Here is an 18762-nt window from a genome sequence, read left to right as displayed (position 1 = left end):
AAAACTAAACAGCACCACCTGCTGGCTTACTAAAGCATTTTTGTTTCTGGTTTGAGACAAAATAAAATAAATTCTGTATTAAAGTACAAATAGATCTAGCTAATTACAAATGAATATCTATTCTTACATCATATGTATGACAAATACCTCAGGAATATCACCACCAGGTGTTGGAAAGGCTGGGGAAAAATGTGTGAAGCTGGACTGTCACGTATACCTATCACATTTCCACGATTCTATACTTAGATAACCATTCTAGAAACCAATAGTTCTGCCTAACTTTACCTTGATTAAGGAATTTCCACAAGCATTCAATCTTACTGAATCATTTTTAATCAGCTTTTCATACCTCGTTAAAATGGGATTACCTTAGTGATGAGATTCTGGATGCAACTGCTAACAATTAGGAGGCAGTTGCTAAATGAGATTTTTTTTTAAAGAATATGTTGGTTACTTACCTTTTTAGTTTTACCTTCCACTGCGTATAGAGCGTAAATCGCGTTACCAGCAACCCGCCCACTGTAAGTGGTGGAGAATGTACGATAATAATAAGAGGGCAATCATAGAAGGGGCGAGTAACATAAAGGATGGAAACAGGCTTGAAACGGAGGAACACAATACAGTAAATATTCTGAATAATTACTTCCTCCAACTATTCACTCAGGAAGATAAAACAGAGAATACCTAAGCAAAATTAATTATTTCAATATAAACTGAGAATTAAGTCAGAAATGGTTAAAGGGCTCAGAACAAAAATTCCCAGGAATAGATGGCATTTATATATCAATACAGCACAGGCCATTCGTCTCTACTGGTCTATGCTGGCTTTTATCCTCCACATGAGCCTCCTCACATCCCCATCTAACCCTATGAACAAAACTTTCTATTTGTTTCTCCCTCAAATGCTTATCCAGCTTCCCCTGAAATGCATCGATGCTATTTGCCTCAACTGCTCTTTGTGGCAGCATGTTCCACACTCTTACCACTCTGGGTGAAGAAGTCTTTCTCTATCCAATAAATCCTCCTTTGGATTTATTAGTCACGATCTTATATTTATGGCCCTAGATTTTAAATCCCCTGCACGTGGAAACAACTTCTCTAGATCTACCCTATTGAATCCATTCACCATTTGAGAGACCTCGATCAGAACAGCCTTTTCTTTTTTTTTTAATCTTGTTCAATCTTTTCTGATAGGTATAATCTCTCAGTTCTTTGCACCTTCTCCAATCAGTACTGTGCACAGTACTCAAAGTGTGACCTACCAAGGTTCTATACAAGTTTACCATAACTTCCCTACTTTTCAATTCTATCCCTCTAGAAATGAACCCCAGTGCTTGGTTTACTTTTTTTTTAAATGGCCTTATTAACCTGAGTCACTACTTTTAGTGATTTGTGTATCTGTACCCCTAGATCCCTTTACTCCTCTACTCCATTTAAACTATTATCCAAGCTGCATGTGGCCTCCTTATTCTTCCTACCAAAATGCAGCACCTCACACTTATCTATATTGAAATTAATTTGCCAATTAAACACCCATTCTGCAAGTTTTTTAATGTCTTCTTGTATTTTATCATAATCTTCCTTTCTTTTAACTACACGCCCCAATTTGGTGTTCACAAATTTAGAAATTGTACTTTCAATTCCCGAGTCCAAATTGTTAATGTAAATTGTGAATAACAGTGGTCCCAGCACCAATCCCTGTGGAACACCATTTCCCACCTTTTTGCTCTTAACCCCTCGGTTTTCTGTTTTGTAGTCAGCTTACTATCCATTCTGCTACCTGGCCCCTGACTCCACCTTAGTCATGAGTCTACTATGTGTTACCTCATCAAAGGGCTTTTGAAAAGTGTTGATAGAGAGGAGGAAAGGGATTTGTGCATCATAGACTCCCATTTTCAATTCTTCAAGTTCAATGGCTGACTTAACTATCCATTTAGATATAGCTGGACTACCATAACATTCTACCAAGCCTCATTCTCCTTTGCCAAAATTTCCCAAATCCACAAGAGCAAATCCAGCTTCTCTTCACTACCAATCACCACTATAAACCCATCTCCTTGCCCCCATCACCCTTACTTCTAACAAATACGAGGAGCTCATTGAATTCTTTGTCATCAAGATAGAAACCATCTGTTCACCTGCCATTAATGCTTCCCCCTTCTCTCCTTGTTTATGCTAATTCTGTCCCAAGGGCTCCCTCTACTTTAGCCCTTCTCGCCTACCTCCCCTCCTCTCAGAGCTCAGATGAGGCACACCTTCAACTCACCCAACCCCATTGCCATTAAATTGCTGACTACCCAACTATCTTTCTTGTCCCCTATGTCAGCTTAAATTGTAAATGACTCCTCCTCTTTATGCATCGCCATCCCACCCTTTGAAAATCAGCTTCATCATGCCCACTCCTTGACCCTTTTGTCCTTACAAACTATGTTTTTTAAACCTCCCTTTCCTCTCCAAAGTCACTGAGTGTGTTGTTGGCTCTCCAAATCCGTGTCAGTGTTTGAATCCCTCCAATCTGGTTTCTAACTCTCCCACAGCATTAAAATGGCCCAAACCAAAGTCATGAATGACAATCTCTTAACTATGACGGTGGTGTAATATCCCTCCTCATCCTTTCTGTACCTCATGTGGTTGACCACAACATCCTCCTCCAATGTCTCTGCTGCTCCGTTATCCAGCTTGATACGGCTGCCCAATACTTATCTCCTACACTGCCTCTGTATTGTCAGACTACTTTTTATTTTTTCCTGGGATGTGGGCATCGCTGGCAAGGCCAGCATTTATTGTCCATCCCTAATTGCCCTTGAGAAGGTGGTAGTGAGCTGCCTTCATGAACCGCTGCAGTCCCTGTGGTGAAGGTACTCCCACAGTGCTGCTAGGGAGGTAGTTGCAGGATTTTGACCCAATGACGAACGGTAATATATTTCCAAGTCAGGATGGTGTGTGACTTGGAGGGGAAGGTGGAGGTGGTGGTGTTCTCATGCACCTGCTGCCCTTGTCCTTGTAGGTGGTAGGGGTCATAGAAACATAGAAAATAGGAGCAGTGGTAGGCCATTCGGCCCTTTGAGTCTGCACCGCCATTCAATATCATGGCTGATCCTCTATCTCAACACCATATTCCTGCTTTTTCCCCATGCCTTTGATGCCTTTTGTTTCTAGAAATCTACCTATCTCCTTCTTAAATATATTCAGTGACTTGGCCTCCACAGCCTTCTGTGGTAGAGAATTCCACAGGTTCACCACCCTCCGTGAAAAAATTTCTCCTCATCTTGGTCCTAAATTTCCTACCACATATCCTCCCTGCATCCAGTCCATCCAACCCAGTCAGAATTTTGTAAGTTTCAATGAGATCCCCTCTCATTCTTCTAAACTCTAGTGAATACAGGGCTAGTCGACCCAATCTCTCCTCATACAACAGTCCTGCCATCCCAGGAATCAGTCTGGTGAACCGTCGCTGCACTCCCTCTATGGCATTTATATCCTTTCTTAGGTAAGGAGACGAAAACTGCACACAATACTCCAGGTGCGGTCTCACCAAGGCCCTGTATAACTGTAGTAAGGCATCCTTGCTCCTGTACTCAAATCCTTTTACAATGAAGGCCAACATACCATTTGCCTTCCTAACTGCTTGCTGCACCTGCATGTTTGCTTTCAATGACTGGTGTACAAGGACACCCAGGTCCCTCTCTGTATATCGACACTTCCCAAGCCATCACCATTTAAATAATATTTTGTCCGAATGTTTTTCCTACCAAAGTGGATAACTTCACATTTATCCACGTTATACTGCATCTGCCGTATGTTTGCCCACTCACTCAACCTATCTAAATCGCCTTGCAGCGTCTTTGCATCCTCCTCACAACCCCATCTAGTTTTGTGTCATCAGCAAACTTGGAAATATTACATTTGGTTCCCTCATCCAAATCATTTATATATATTGTGAATAGCTGGGGCCCAAGCACTGATCCCTGTGGTACCCCACTAGTCACTGCCAGCCACCCCGAAAAAGACTTGGTTTTTCCTACTCTCTATTTCTTGTCAGTTAACCAATTTTCAATCCAGGCCAATACATTACCCCCAATCCTATGTGCTTTAATTTTAAACACTAACCTCTTATGTGGACTTTATCAAAGGCTTTCTGAAAATCCAAATACACTATATCCACTGGTTCTCCCTTATCTATTCTATCAGTTACATCCTCAAAAAACTCCAGTAGGTTTGTCAAACATTATTTTCCTTTCATAAATCCATGTTGACTTTGTTTAATCCCATTGATATTATCTAAATGTGCCGTTATCACATTCTTTATAACAGACGCCAGCATTTTCCCTACTACTGATGTCAGGCTAACCGGTCGGTCTGTAGTTCCGTTTTCTCTCTCCCTCCTTAGTGGGGTTACAGTTGCCATGCTCCAATCTGCAGGAACTGTTCCATAATCTATAGAGTTTTGGAAGATGACAACCAATGCAGCTACTATTTCCATGGCTACCTCTGTTAGTACTCTGGGATGCAGATCATCAGGCTCTGGGGGTTTATCTGCCTTCTGTCCCATTAGTTTCTCCAGCACGATTTTCTTACTAATTATCATTTCCTTTAATTCCTCTTGCTCACTAGACCCTTGGTACCCTAGCATTTCTAGGAAGTTATTTGTGTCCTCTTCCGTGAAGACAGAACCAAAGTATTTATTTAATTGTTCTGCCATTTCCTTGTTCCCCATTACAAATTCTCCCATTTCTGTCTGTAAAGGACCTACATTTGTCTTCACTAATCTTTTTCTTTTTACGTACTTATAGAAACTTTTGCAGTCGGTTTTTATGTTCCTTGCAAGTTTACTCTCATGCTCTTATTATTGAAACTAGGTCACGGGTTTGGGAGGTGCTGACTAAGAAGCCTTGGCAAGTTGCTGCAGTGCATCTTGTAGATGGTACATACTGCAGCCATGATACGCCGATGGTGAAGGGAGTGAATATTTAAGGTGGTGGATGGAGTGCCAATCAAGCGAGCTGCTTTGTCCTGGTTGGTGTCGAGTTTCTTGAGTGTTGCCTGGGTGAGTGCAGTTCAACAAGTAGAGACTATTCCATCACACTCCTGACTTGTACCTTGTAGATGGTGGAAAAGCTTTGGGGAGTCAGAAGGCGAGTCACTAGTCGCAGAATACCCAGTCTCTGACCTGCTCTTGTAGCCACAGTATTTAGGTGGCTAGTCCAGTTAAGTTTCTGGTCACTGGTGACCCCAGGATGTTGCTCATCTTGCATCCAGTTTTGGATGAGTTGCAATTTCCTCCAACTAAATATTGGCAACATTGAAACCAGTGTCTTCAGACTTACCATAAACTCCATAACCTCATCAATAAATCAACCTCATGACCACGGTCACAGGCTAAATCAATCGTTCTATTTGACCCTGAGCTAAGCTTCTAACCCACATATACCCTCCATCACAAAGACTGTCCACCTCCAGCCCTACCTCACCCATCTGCCAATGTAAACCTCATACTCGTACCTCTTTAAAAAAAACTAAGTGTTACCTCAATTAAGCTTTTGAAATTTGTTTTGTAAATTTTCCAAAATAATTTGAAGAACAGCTACAGGGTAGTGAAGCTTAAGAAAAATATTTCTTCCATACAGCTGACTGATACTGATGAATCCTGAGAAATAATACACACTGCACATGTTCGGACTGCACAATCCAAGTTGAACCCAGAGTCACAGCTCTGGGTAAAAATATCAAGTCCATGTGCAGACCTTTGGGAAAGGCAGAGACCTACAAGTAAATATTTCAATTATGTTTAAAGATAAGTCAATGGCTAAATGTAATCATGCTAATGTGAATTTTCTGTTTTGTTTTGTTTAACCCCTTACTTTGGCAATAGAAATTTTAGTTGCAAAGGAATAAGTGCAGATTTTTATCCCCAAGCATTGACAGTGATTTGTGGCCAGATTGGGCAGAGTGATGCATTTACATAATCCCCACCATCAACATCCTGGAGTCACCATTGACCAGTAACTTAACTGGACCAGCCACATATATACCATGGCTACAAAAGCAGGTCAGAGGCTGGGTATTCTGCATTGTGTCTCACCTCCTGACTCCCCAAAGCCTTTCCACTATCTACAAGGCACAATTCAAGAGTGTGATGGAATACTCTCCACTTGCCTGGATGTGTGCAGCTCCAACAACACTCAAGAAGCTTGACACCATCCAGGACAAAGCAGCCCGCTTGATTGGCACCCCATCCACTACTTTAAACATTAATTTCCTCAACCATTGGCACACTGTGCAACTTGCCAAGGCTTCTTCGACAGCATCTCCCAAACCCACGAGCTCTACCACCTAGAAGGACAAGGGCGGCAATCGCATGAGAACATCATCACCTGCAAGTTCCCTTCCAAGTCACACACCATCTTGACTTGGAAATATAATCGCCGTTTCTTCATCATCACTCGGTAAAATTCCTGGAACTCCCTCCCTAACAGCACTGAGAGTGTACCTCCACCATACGGACTACAGCGGTTCAGAAAGGCGTCTAACCACCACCTTCTCAAGGGCAATTAGGGATGGGCAATAAATGCTGGCCTTGCCGGTAACACCCACATCCTGTGAATGAATAAAAACATAGGCACATCCCATTATAAATATAGACAAAGGAAATGTGGACAGAAGAATTTAGAATGGGAAAAAGTTGACAAATATTGTGACAAAGATATGACAATAAAGTTGTGCAGATAGATGTAAGATTTATATTAAAATATAGACAGATATGATTTATAAAAAGTAGTTTACAAAGACCTGGAAATAAAAGTTGTATACATTAGCAATGTACTAGTAAAGCTTTAAACTGCAATTACAAATCAGAAATTTACCATATGAGTAACAGTACCTTTTTTTTTTAAACTGCAGAAATTTCAAAAAATGAAAAAAATCTGTAAAATTATTTTAACCATACCTGTTTAGCATTCTCTATGTAAGCAGCCATATATTCATAAGCAGCAGCTTGAGCATTGACTCTTGTCTCTGTCCCTTCCACTGGGAGAGCAAAACTGTCCATTATGATCATTGTTTCTCCATCAACTTTACCGAGCATTAAGCCCATCACTTCCAGATTTCCACCTGACCTAGCATGCATCACCATCTTCAAAAGAGCAAGAGCTGAGATTTTACAATACTTGAAGTAATGATGACTGTAAGAAATAAAATTACAATAATTAGAAAAAGGCAGTGTTCATTTTGCTGACATGAATACACAAATACATTTCCTACATTTCTCACTAAAATTTTACAAAACACTGCTTAGTATTAGTTACAAAAATGCAAATGTCTACGAATATAAAATAACCACTGTATTTTGGATCACACAAATATATACAAAGGTTATATATACACAAAAGAATAGTATGCAGCTACAGCAAGTGATCAGGAAGGCCAATGGAATCTTGGCCTTTACTGCAAAGGGGATGGAGTATAAAAGCAGAGAAGTCTTGCTACAGCTATACAAGGTATTGGTGCGGCCACACCTGGAATACTGCATGCAGTTTTGGTTTCCATATTTACGAAAGGATATACTTGCTTTGGAGGCAGTTCAGAGAAGGTTCACTAGGTTGATTCTGGAAATGAGGGGGTTGACTTATGAGGAAAGGTTGAGGAGGTTGGGCCTCTACTCATGGGAATTCAGAAGAATGAGAGGTGATCTTATCAAAACGTATAAGATTATGAGGGAGCTTGACAAGGTGGATGCAGAGAGGATGTTTCCACTGATGGGAGAGATTAGAACTAGAGGGCATGATCTTAGAATAAGGGGCTGCCCATTTAAAACTGAGATGAGGAGAAATTTCTTCTCTCAGAGGGTTGTAAATCTGTGGAATTCGCTGCCTCAGAGAGCTGTGGAAGCTGGGACACTGAATAAATTTAAGACAGAAAGAGACAGTTTCTTAAACGATAAGGGGAGCGGGCAGGGAGGTGGAGCTGAGTCCCTGATCAGATCAGCCATGATTTTATTGAATGGCGGAGCAGGCTCGAGGGGCCGTATGGCCTACTCCTATTCCTATTTCTTATGTTCTTATGTTATCAATATCACGAAGTGTATTAAGTCTATAAAGATCAATGCCAAAATGAAAGTTAAACACCAGAGTGGAAATGACAAACTGCATCCACTCATTATGTAGGTAAACGTGGCAACCAATTTGCAGGCAGCAAGGTCCCACAAATAGCAAATATCGGCGAGCTAGTCTGTTTTTGGTGGTTCTGGTTGCGGGAAGAATATTAACTACAAATTAGGAGAACTCACTGCTCCTCTTTCATAGTTGTGTTTGATCTTTTACATCCATCCAAGCAACAGACAGCGTAGCAGTTAACTGCTCATCCAAAAGACACCAACTCTAAAAATGCAGCACTCTCTATGGCACTGAAGTATCAGCTGAAATTCTGTGCTCAAGTCCATACGAGGGCATGAGCCTACAATAATGTTGTCCAATATGTTAACCAACAGTGGATAATTAGGAATTCAGATGTCTCAGCTGTGGCTCAGTGGTAGCACTCTTGCTAACTCAGTCAGAAGGTTGTAGATTCAAGATCCACTCCAAATACTTGAGCACGTAATCCAAGCAGACACTTCAGTGCAGTACTGAGGGGGTGCCACACTGTTGGAGATGCTGTCTTTCAGATGAGACGTTAAACTGATGCCCGTCTGACCTCTCAAGTGGACGTAAATGATCCCACAGCATTCTTCGAAGAGGAGCAGGGGTGTTCTCCTTATATTTTATCATCATCATCATAGGTAGTCCCTCGAAATTGCTTCCACTCAAAGTGAGTTCTCAGGTGAATGTACAGTCGAATACGCGAATTACAGTCTCTGTCACAGGTGGGACAGACAGTCGTTGAAGGAAAGGGTGGGTGGGGAGTCTGGTTTGCCGCACGCTCCTTCCACTGTCTGCGCTTGTTTTCTGCATGCTCTCGGCGACGAGACTCGAGGTGCTCAGCGCCCTCCCGGATGCTCTTCCTCCACTTAGGGCGGTCTTTGGCCAGGGATTCCCAGGTATCGGTGGGGATGTTGCACTTTATCAAGGAGGCTTTGAGGGTGTCCTTGAAATATTTCCTCTGCCCACCTGGGGATCGCTTGCTGTTCAGGAGTACCAAGTAGAGTGCTTGCTTTCGGAGTCTTGTGTCGGGCATGCGGACGATGTGATCCGCCCAACGGAGCTAGTCGAATGTGGTCAATGCTTCGATGCTAGGTTGGCCTGATCGAGAACACTCGATCGAGAGACGTCGGTGAGTCTATCCTCCCAGGGGATTTCCAGGATCTTGCGGAGGCTGCGTTGGTGGTATTTCTCCAGCAATTTGAGGTGTCTACTGTATATTGTCCACGTCTCTGAGCCATATAGGAGGGCGGATATCACTACAGCTCTGTAGGCCAGATTTGAGGTCCTGATCTTCGAACACTCTCTTCCTCAGGCGACCGAAGGCTGCACTGGCACACTGGAGGCGGTGTTGGACCTCGTCATCGATGTCTGCCCTTGCTGATACTAGGCTCCGGAGGTATGGAAAATGGTCCACGTTGTCCACGGCACCGTGGATTTTGATGACTGGCAGATGGGGGGGCAGTGCTTTGTGGCGGGGTCAGGTTGGTGAAGGACCTTGGTCTTACTCATAGGCAGTCCCTCGGAATAGAGGAAGATTTGCTTCCACTTTTAACATGAGTCCTTAGGTGGCTGTACAGTCCAATATGAGAACCACAGTCTCTGTCACAGGTGGGACAGATAGTCGTTGAGGAAAGGGGTGGGTGAGACTGGTTTGCGGCACGCTCTTTCCGCAGCCTGCGCTTGATTTCTGCACGCTCTCGTTGACAAGACTCGAGGAACTCAGCGCCCTCCCGGATGCACTTCCTCCACTTAGGGCGGTCTTTGGCCAGGGACTCCCAGGGGATGTTGCACTTTATCAGGGAGGTTTTGAGGGTGTCCTTGCAACATTTCCGCTGCCCACCTTTGGCTCATTTGCCGTGAAAGAGTTCTGAGAAGAGCGCTTGCTTGGGAGTCTTGTGTCTGGCATGCGAACTATGTGGCCTGCCCAGCGGAGCTGATCAAGTGTGGTCAGTGCTTCAATGCTGGGGATGTTGGCCTTACAGATGTTTAGTGTAAGGCCTATGCTTTCATACGCTTGAGTGAAGGTGTTGACGATGGCTTGGAGTTTGTCCTCGGAGTGTCGGCGTCGGCGGGCGGGCCGGCCACATCGTCCGCATGCCCGACACGAGACTCCCTAAGCAAGCGCACTACTCAGAACTCCTACACGGCAAGCGAGCCCCAAGTGGGCAGAGGAAACGTTTCAAGGACACCCTCAAAGCCTCCTTGATAAAATGCAACATCCCCACCGACACCTGGGAATCCCTGGCCCCAGACCGCTCAAAATGAAGGAAGTGCATCCGGGGGGCGCTGAGCACCTCGGGTCTCGTCGCCGAGAGCATGCAGTAATCAAGCGCAGACAGCGGAAAGAGCGTGCGGCAAACCATATAAAACACCCACCCTTTTCTTCAACCACTGTCTGCCCCACCTGTGACTAAGACTGTAATTGCCGCATTGGACTGCAGTCACCTGAGAACTCACTTTTAGAGTGGAAGCAAGTCTTCCTCAATTTCAAGGGACTGCCTATGATGATGATGACACCCCTCATAGATCTTTCCCATACAAATATGTAAATTTTCATGTTTAACCATCAGTAAGTTACTAAAAGGCAAACCTATTTTCTCGTTGGGTTTCTACCTTCTACGTTCTTTCGCACATTGTGGAAAAGTTTTAAACAGGTACAGAGCGTAACCACAAATCACAACATTAACTGAGTGCATCGTAAACTGAGTGGGAAGTTGAGAAATTGGAGAGTGGGAATTTGATGCAAAGGGCTGGGGGGGTGGGGGGCGGAAGGAGGTGCTACTTTTTGCCTTTTAACACTTTTAGTGGTTTGCATAAGCTTGAGACAATAAGGGCCCAAGTTTCCACATGATTTGCGCCTGATTTTTAGGAGCAACTGATGGAGAACGGACTATCTTAGAAATCGCAATTCTCCACATTTTTTTTTCTGCAGTTCTAGTCAGGTAGAACAGTTCTACTTTGGAACAGAATTTTTTCTTCAAAAGGGGGCGTGTCCAGCCACTGACGCCTGATTTGAAAGTTTCCACAGTGAAAACGTACTCCAAACTAACTTAGAATGGAGCAAGTGAAGATTTTTGTAGAACTGAAAAAACCTGTTCTACACATTAAATAATCAGGCGCAGGTTACAAATTAGGCATCCAGAACGAGGTGGTGGGGTGGGTGGGAAGGGAAGTCATTAAATTCAACAATAAATCCTTATTTATACTTATACAAATATTATACAAATAAATCCAACCTGAATAAAAATTTATAAGCAAAGAAAAGATTAAATAAACCATCTTCCTACCTGTGTGAAAGTGCTTCAGCCAGGGAGAATGCTGCAGTCAGCCTCACAAAACGAGGCAGCCGTTCCCGAACGCGGGGGGTGGGGGGGGGGGGAAGGAAGCCGTTCCAGACGACCAGGGACCGACTGACCGAACGCGGGGGGGGGGGAGGAGGAAGCCGTTCCAGACGGAGGGAGGGAGGGAACCGACTGCCGACCGAACGCGGGGGGGGGGGGGGGGGGGGGCGGAGAGGAAGCCGTTCCAGACGGCGGGAGGGAGGGAACCGACCGCACGCCGGGGGGGGGGAAGGAGGCCGTTCCAGACGGCGGGCGGGAGGGAGGGAACTGACCGCCGACCGAACGCGGGGGGGGGGGGGGGGGGGGGGGCGGAGAGGAAGCCGTTCCAGACGGCGGGGGGGAGGGAACCGACCGCACGCCGGGGGGGGGGGGGGGGTGCGGGCGGGAGGGAACCGACCGCATGCGGGGGGAGGAAGCCGTTCCAGACGGCGGGCGGGAGGGAGGGAACTGACCGCCGACCGAACGCGGGGGGGGGGGGGCGGAGAGGAAGCCGTTCCAGACGGCGGGAGGGAGGGAACCGACCGCATGCGGGGGGAGGAAGCCGTTCCAGACGGCGGGCGGGCGGGAGGGAACCGACCGAACGCGGGGGGGGGGGGGGGGGGGGGGGAAGAGAGCCGTTCCAGATGGCGGGAGGGAACCGACCGCCGACCGAATGCGGGGGGGGGGGGGGGGGGGGAGGAAGCCGTTCCAGATGGCGAGCGGGAGGGAACCAACCGACCGAACGCAGGGGAGAAAGCCGTTCCAGACGGCGGGGAGGAAGCCGTTCCAGACGGCGGGGAGGGACCCAACTGACCGACCGAACGCAGGGGGGGGAAAGCCGTTCCAGACGGCGGGCGAGCGACCGAACACAGGGGGGGGGGAGGAGAGCCATTCCGGGCGGGCGAGCCAGGGGAGGGGGAGGGAGTGCAGGCCCGACCGACCAAACGCAGCGGGGGGAGAAGGAAGCCGTTCCAGACGGCAGGAGGGAGGGAGGGAGGGAAGGAGACAGAAGGCTGCAGGAAGCCTCAGAAATTGAGGAGCCATTTCCCGACGGCAAAAGGGGGAGGTCGTAGGGAAACGGCTGCCTCAACTTTCTGAGGCTTCCTGCAGCCTTCTCAGTGCTGATGGCAATGTGCTTTTATTAAAAAATGTTCAAAAACTAAACAGCTACAAAGAACTATAAAAAATGACCGAGTGCCAATGTTTCCTTCACACTGCGCGTGCGCGAACGCTCCAACGCACACGCGCAGCGTTACCGGCAGGATAAAAACTAATTTAAATAGTACCCGCCCCCTCCCACTTACAAAATTGGCGCGAGTGTAGGCTCCGCGCCAAACAGACAAGGAGCTGCAGAACGCTCCAGAATCGAGAGTTTTTTTTCCGGCGCTGTTTTAGGCGCGAAAAACGGGCGCCCAGCTCGGAAGGGCACCCATTTTTTATCGTGTGGAAACTTGGGCCCTAAGTATTTAAAACTATAAACCTATAACTAATACTTTATTAAATTAATAATTTAAACTAATGCTGTTTAAAAAACTAAAACATATAAGTGAATTAATTACATAAAACTTTAATTCGTTAAGTAAATAAAACAAGGTTCGATAGAGATGGTAGTGCAGGAGGTGTGTCGCAGATACCTGGACATTTAGACCCAGGAGGCAGTCACACTCCTTAGGATAAGTAGTGTTTAGATTTGGATAGTGGTCAGGGGCAAGAGGATGTGACTTTGACTCAGGCAGGTGAGGGGACCGCAGATTCAGTGGTGGAAGAGCTTCAGCCTTTGCCATTGTCCAACAGATATGAGGTACTTGCTACCAACCTTCCTTCTAAGCTGCGCAGGACCAGCTTTTCCAATGCGAAAATTCGCACATGCGCAAAACTTTGAACGGGCCATTAAAGGGGCCGCGCATCCAAATGTGAAATTAGGGGGAACATTGCTTGCTACCTGTGTGGATGAGAACAAATGGTCCTCAGCATTGTGATACATGCCACTCAAGTCGGAGAAGCGAAAAGGAGTGTGCTAGAGGTAGGGGATAGTAAAACCAGGGGGTTAGATACTGTTCTCTGCAGCCACAACTGGGAGTCCCTGCCGGCGCCAGGGTTAAGGACATCTCCTCACAGCTGGAGAAGAACTTGGAGAAGGAGGGGGGAGGGGGGAGGTTCCGTTATTGTGGTCCATGTAGGAACCAACAACATAGATAGAACAGGGCCACTCTCTCCCGACTGAAAACACTGTGCTGCCACCTCTCGTGGGTCTGTTCTGCCGGTGGGGCAGGACATAACCAGGGAAGGTGATGGAGGAGTCTGGGTAATTGGCTGAAAGTCACAATCACAGAATCATAACCTATGTCAGGTTGTTGCTTGACTAGTCTGGTACAGCTCTCAATATTGTCACAAGTCCCCAGATGTTAGCGAGGGGGACTTTGTAGGGTCGACTGGGCTGGGTTTGACTTTGTTGTATCCGGTGCCGAGATCGATGCCGGATGGTCCGTCCGGTTTTATTCTTAGTATACCTCTTTGTAGTGGTTTGGTATAACTGAGTGGCTTGCTAAGTTAAGAGTCAACCATATTGCTGTGGATCTGGAGTCACATATAGGCCACACCAGGCAGATTTCCTTCCCTAAAGCACTTCCCCAGTGAACCAGACTTGACAAGAATCCTGTAGTTTCATGGTCACCACAGGGCCGAATGACCTCCTTCTGTGCTGTAACCATGCTATGATTCTATGATTAGGGAGCTAGGAAAGAGATTAATAAGCAGGACCTCAAAAGGTAGTAATCTCCGGATTACTCCCGGTGCCACACGCTAGTGAGTACAGAAATAGGAGAATAGAGCAGATGAATGCGTGGTTGGAGAGATGGTGCAGGGGGAAGGGCTTTAAATTCCTGAGGCATTGGGACCAGTTCTGATAGAGGTGGGTCCTGTACAAGCCAGATAGGTTGCACCTCAATTGGGTCGAGACCAATATCCTCACGTGGAGTTTTGCTAGTGCTGTTGGGGAGGGTTAAGAGAAGTAAGGGAGGAAATAGCGGAGGTTCTGACCATTATTTTTCAATCCTCTCTGGCTACAGGTGTGGTGCTGGAGGATTGCTAATGTTGGATCGTTGTTATAAAAGGGAGAAAGGGATAGACTGAGTAATTACAGGCCAGTCAGCCTAACCTCGGTAGTGGGCAAATTATTGGAAAAAATTCTGAGGGACAGTATTAATCGTAATTTAGAAAGGCAACGATTAATCAAGGACAGCCAGTATGGATTTGTTAAGGGAAGGCCATGTCTGACTAACTTAACTGAATTTTTTGAGGTGGTAACAAGGAGGGTTGATGAGGTTAGTGTGTTTGATGTAGGCTACATGGATTTTAGCAAGGCTTTTTTTTTTTTAAAAGGTCACACAGGCAGGCTGATCAGAAAAGTAAAAGCCTATGGGATCCCAAGGCAAAGTGGCAAGTTGGATCCAAAATTGGCTCAGTGGCAGAAAGCAAAGGGTAATGGTCAACATATGTTTTTGTGACTGGAAACCTGGTTCCAGTGGGGTTCCACAGGACTCAGTGTCCCTTGCTTTTTATGGCATACATCAATGCTTTAGACTTCAATGTAGGGGGAATTATTAAGAAGTTTGCTGAGGATACACAAATTGGCTGTGTGGTTGATACTGAGGAAGAAAGCTGTAGACTGCAGGAAGATATCAATGGACTGATCAGGTGGCCAAAAAAGTGGCAAATAGAATTCAATCCAGAGAAGTGTGAGGTAAAGCATTTAGGGAGGGTGAACAAGGCAAGGGAATACACAATAAATGGTAGAATACTGAGAAATGTAGAGGAACAGAGGGACCTTGGAATGCATGTCCACAGATTCCTGAAGGTAGCAGGACAGGTAGCTAAGAAGGCATATGGGATACTTTTGTTTATTAGCCAAAGCATACAAGAGCAGGGAGGTTATGCTTGAACTTTATAAAACACTAATTAGGCCACAGCTAGAGTACTGCATACAGTTTGGTCACCACATTACAGGAAACATGTGATTGCACCAGAGGGTACAGATGAGATTTATGAGGCTGTTGTCAGGATTGGAGAATTTTAGCTATGAAGAAAGATTGGATAGGTTGGGGTTGTTTTCTTGGCACAGAGGAGGCTGAGGAGAGATTTGATTGAGGTGTATGAAATTATGAGGGGCCAAGACAGAGCAGATAGTTCCCTTAACAGAAAGATCAATAACTAGGGGGGCATTGGCTTAAAGTAATTGGTAGAAGAATTGGAGGAGAGTTGAGGATAACTTTTTTTCATCCAGAGGGTGGTGGGGGTCTGGAACTCACTGTCTGAAAAGGTGGTAGAAACAGAAACCCTCACCCCATTTTAAAAGTATTTGGATTGCACTTCAAGTGCCTTAACCCCTACAAGCTACGGACCAAGAGGGATTGGGCTGGATAACCCTTTTTCGGCCGGCACAGACACAATGGATCCAAGAGCACTGGACCAAGACCTAGCTCTGTCAAGCCCGTGTGGTGACTGGTGTGCAACAGCCACCCCACGTTAAAAAAAATCCACGCACATGCATCTTCCACCCTTCAGGATGTAGTTCGAGATCTGGAATATTAGGTCCTTCATTGAAACACCTGTGAACTCATCCTTTTTTGGTGTGGAAGCAAGTCATCCTCGTTTCGAGGGACTGCCTATGATGATGATGATGGGTCCAAGGCCTCCCTCTGTGATGTAAATTCCTATGATTACTGACCACATTTCCGATTTATAAACTCCCCAGTTGCCATGGTGAGATTTACACTCACGTCTCAGGATCATTAGTCCAGACCTCTGGATTACGAGTCCAGAAACATAACCACGATGCTACTGTACCCCCGTATTCATGACTTTAATAATCATGTAACAAAGATCTGGTCTACTAAAGCTCTCGATAACTGCTCCTCTTCAAATGCTCATCCTGCCAGGAGTGAACGCGACGATTTAAACTTTCCGACTTACTCTTTAGTCCAGGGTTTGGCCGCGAGGATCTCCTGCTGCTGCTTCTTGTCGTATTTGTAGATTTCATCAATGCTCTGAACTTCCTGCATGTTGTTCGCCAGCTCCCAGGTCTTCTGGGCGACGTTACCACTCGCACCAGCCATCTTTTCCCAATTACCTTCACCCGACAGCGCGCCGGCTGCTGCCCACTTCCTCACCTGTGTTAATATTAAAGTCAAACAATGCGAGCGCACGGCACAGCCGTCAAAATCAGCCCAAGTCCAACGGGCGGACAGTAGGCCGGCACCGTCCACTCCACCCGGGCGGCGGGGGGGGGGGAGAAATCATTCACACAAAATATAAGCAAGCACTGACCATATCAATCTAGGTAAATTATAACTCACATTAATAATAGATTCTCAAAATACTGTGTACTCTTTTATTTGTGTTTATTTAAGTTAACACGACGGAATATAATGGAATAGTCTCATTGTGAGGCATCTGGAGCCGTGAACGATTCAGCTCAGGGAGTGACGGTGCCCTCCAGAGGAAGCGAGTGGAGTAATCGGGTAGGTCAGAGGCGACAGCCGGAGTCCATTGCTCAACAAGAAGAAATGTGGCTGTGGCCATTAATTTACACAATAAAGAACACAAATAAGTTATGGAAAAATACTCGAATTTATTAAGTTTCCTTTAGTTTTATTTATAATTTTGGTTTTATTGTTTCATTTGATTTTCATTGGTCGATCACGTGTCACCAATCAGAAGAAAAATAACTACCCATATTGTCTCTATTAAATGTAATCAAGAAGCAGCAAATCTCCAGGAGCATCACTCAATGAGTGGCAAGATTTCCTGTTTAATAATAGAAGAGTAATGTCACAAACCACCCAAGAATTTCAGCCTGCCTATGTTTATTGTTGTGACTCCAGTGGCTTACCTACCATTATAATGATAGGATTATAAAAATGATTGCAGATTATTAGAACATAAGAAATAGGAACAGGAGTAGGTCATACGGCTCCTCAAGCCTGCCCCGCCATTCAATACAATCATGGCTGATCCGATCATGGACTCAGATCCACTTCCCTGCCTGCTCCCCATAACCCCTTATTCCCTTATTCGTTAAGAAACTGTCTATCTCTGTCTTAAATTTATTCAATGCCCCAGCTTCCACTGCTCTCCTAGGCAGCAAATTCCACAAATTTACAACCCTCTGAGAGAAGAAATTTCTCCTCATCTCAGTTTTAAATGGGTGGCCCCTTATTCTAAGATTATGCCCCCTAGTTCTAATCTCCCCTATCAGTGGAACCATCCTCTCTGCATCCACCTTGTCAAGCCCCCTCATAATCATACATTTTGATAAGAGCACCTCTCATTCTTCTGAATTCCAATGAGTAGAGGCCCAACCTCCTCAACCTTTCCTCATAAGTCAACCCCCTCATCTCCGGAATCAACCTAGTGAACCTTCTCTGAACTGCCTCCAAAGTAAGTATATCCTTTCGTAAATATGGAAACCAAAACTGTTATGAATGCAACCCTATGTAACCAGTATTATACTGTCACCAGAGGGTGCACCTGTTGGAGTCCCAAGGGATCCCAGCATCCCATGGGAGCACTGTATATAAGCAGGCCTCCCATGCTGTACCAACACTCTGGAGTTCGAATAAAGGAACTAAGGTCACTATTACTCACATCTACAGTACTCAGTTACATAACTTTATTATGAACATAACAACTGGCGACGAGATAATGAACCATCACGCGAAAATGCAGAGAACTGTGGCATCCTGGAGAAATTCTCAGAAGGGGACGATTGGGAGGTCTTCATGGAGCGACTCAACCAATACTTCGTGGCCAATGAGCTGGAAGGGAATGAGAACGTTGCCAAACGAAGGGCGATCCTCCTCACCGTCTGCGGAGCAACAACCTATGGCCTCATGAAGAATCTTCTAGCTCCGGTGAAACCAACAACCAAATCGTATGAAGAACTGTGTACGCTGGGCCAGGAGCACCTAAATCCGAGGGAGAGCATTCTGATGGCAAGGTATCGATTTTACACATGTCAACGGTCTGAAGGCCGGGAAGTGGCGAGCTACATTGCTGAACTAAGGCGCCTTGCAGGACATTGTGAATTTGATGGATTCCTAGAGCAAATGCTAAGAGAATTTTTTGTGCTTGGCATTGGCCATGAGGTTATCCTTCACAAACTATTGACTGATGAAACACCGAACCTGAGCAAAGCCATAACGATAGCCCAGGCATTTATGTCCACCAGCGATAACACAAAGTAACGTCGTTGTCAGGCAGGAATGCATATGGCAGAACGTACACGCCTGCAGCTGCACGACCTCAGA

General features: G+C 45.6%; 1 protein-coding gene across 1 annotated transcript in view; it reads right to left on the bottom strand.

Annotated features, from left to right (window-relative positions):
* cops5 (COP9 signalosome subunit 5) overlaps positions 1–16719 on the bottom strand; it is a 45458-nt gene extending 28739 nt beyond the window's left edge. Inside the window, exons 1-2 of the mRNA XM_070875357.1 lie at positions 16427–16719; positions 6947–7181 (exon numbers count right to left, since the gene is read on the bottom strand). Of these exons, the coding sequence (XP_070731458.1) occupies positions 6947–7181; positions 16427–16569 (378 nt within the window). The 5' untranslated portion in view covers positions 16570–16719. The remainder of the gene's footprint in view (positions 1–6946; positions 7182–16426) is intronic.
* Between the last annotated feature and the right edge of the window lie 2043 nt (positions 16720–18762).

Source organism: Pristiophorus japonicus, chromosome 1 (genome assembly GCF_044704955.1).
Source record: "Pristiophorus japonicus isolate sPriJap1 chromosome 1, sPriJap1.hap1, whole genome shotgun sequence".
NCBI classification, from domain to species: Eukaryota; Metazoa; Chordata; class Chondrichthyes; family Pristiophoridae; genus Pristiophorus; species Pristiophorus japonicus.
The sequence above is the reverse complement of the archived record's forward strand: the minus strand, read 5'-3'. Positions and strand labels throughout refer to the sequence as shown.